Here is an 832-nt window from a genome sequence, read left to right as displayed (position 1 = left end):
TGCTGCACTACCAGAAAGTTTCTTCGGCCACTATCTTTCACAAGTTATCCATGACCGGTGACATTAGACTATCCAGGTGCCTTTAGAGCCAAGTTTCTTACACCCATACTTGGAATGGTGACATCGCTTGTTATGTTGATAGCACAAGTTGTTTCAACTTGCTTACACAACCAGTTCCATATACCTGAATTGGGGTGCCGTCTGACAGTCATATCGTCCGCGAACAGTTGTATTTGTATCTTCGGATCCTCGTCTCTACGAAATTGAATTCGTGTCGATTGAATGAAGTAATGCAGCCGTTTTCAAACTGGAAAATCCGTTTCTATGATCCCGGTAATGTCTGAAGTTTGATTGACGTAGCTTTCTTGTTCTTTCGTCTGACGTGACCCACTGCTCGTCGGATTCCGTTAGTTAGGGTCATTGTCCTCTTCCGTCTAACAGCACGCTTTCTTCCGGAATTCGGTCCAGTTGGCTGCGACTACCAGAGTGTGAAGACGCGTGTGCGCTATTTGTTGGTTCGTTTGTTTACATCGTCCTGTGACGTGTTACTTCTGTCCTGTCCTGACTCACACACGATGCATACCCAGAATGAGAAAAGCGTACAGATACACACACGTATTTGTCCAAGTTACATTCCAAACCGATGTTGCCGAAAATTGGGTTGGTGTAGCCTGATTAGCACCACCATCGCCACCACCATCATGTCTGGTGGCCAAATGTGGTCGCATTTCCTCGAGGTCATGTTGCTCGGTTTGTTTATTGGAGACAGCAGCCAACTCGCCCATCTCTTTTCGTAGTTTGCAATAGATTGAGTCTCATGTTATCTTGTTTA

The 832-nt window shown here is 45.6% G+C and overlaps 1 protein-coding gene across 1 annotated transcript; it reads right to left on the bottom strand.

The window, feature by feature from the left end:
- Window positions 1–566: 566 nt before the first annotated feature.
- On the bottom strand, window positions 567–785 carry T265_12302 (hypothetical protein; the record flags this gene model as incomplete). Its single annotated transcript, XM_009179654.1, has 1 exon — window positions 567–785. One exon carries the CDS (start codon window positions 783–785, stop codon window positions 567–569), a length of 219 nt encoding a protein of 72 aa, XP_009177918.1.
- Between the last annotated feature and the right edge of the window lie 47 nt (window positions 786–832).

This window comes from Opisthorchis viverrini, assembly GCF_000715545.1.
Source record: "Opisthorchis viverrini unplaced genomic scaffold opera_v5_5221, whole genome shotgun sequence".
Lineage (NCBI taxonomy): Eukaryota > Metazoa > Platyhelminthes > Trematoda > Opisthorchiida > Opisthorchiidae > Opisthorchis > Opisthorchis viverrini.
The sequence above is the reverse complement of the archived record's forward strand: the minus strand, read 5'-3'. Positions and strand labels throughout refer to the sequence as shown.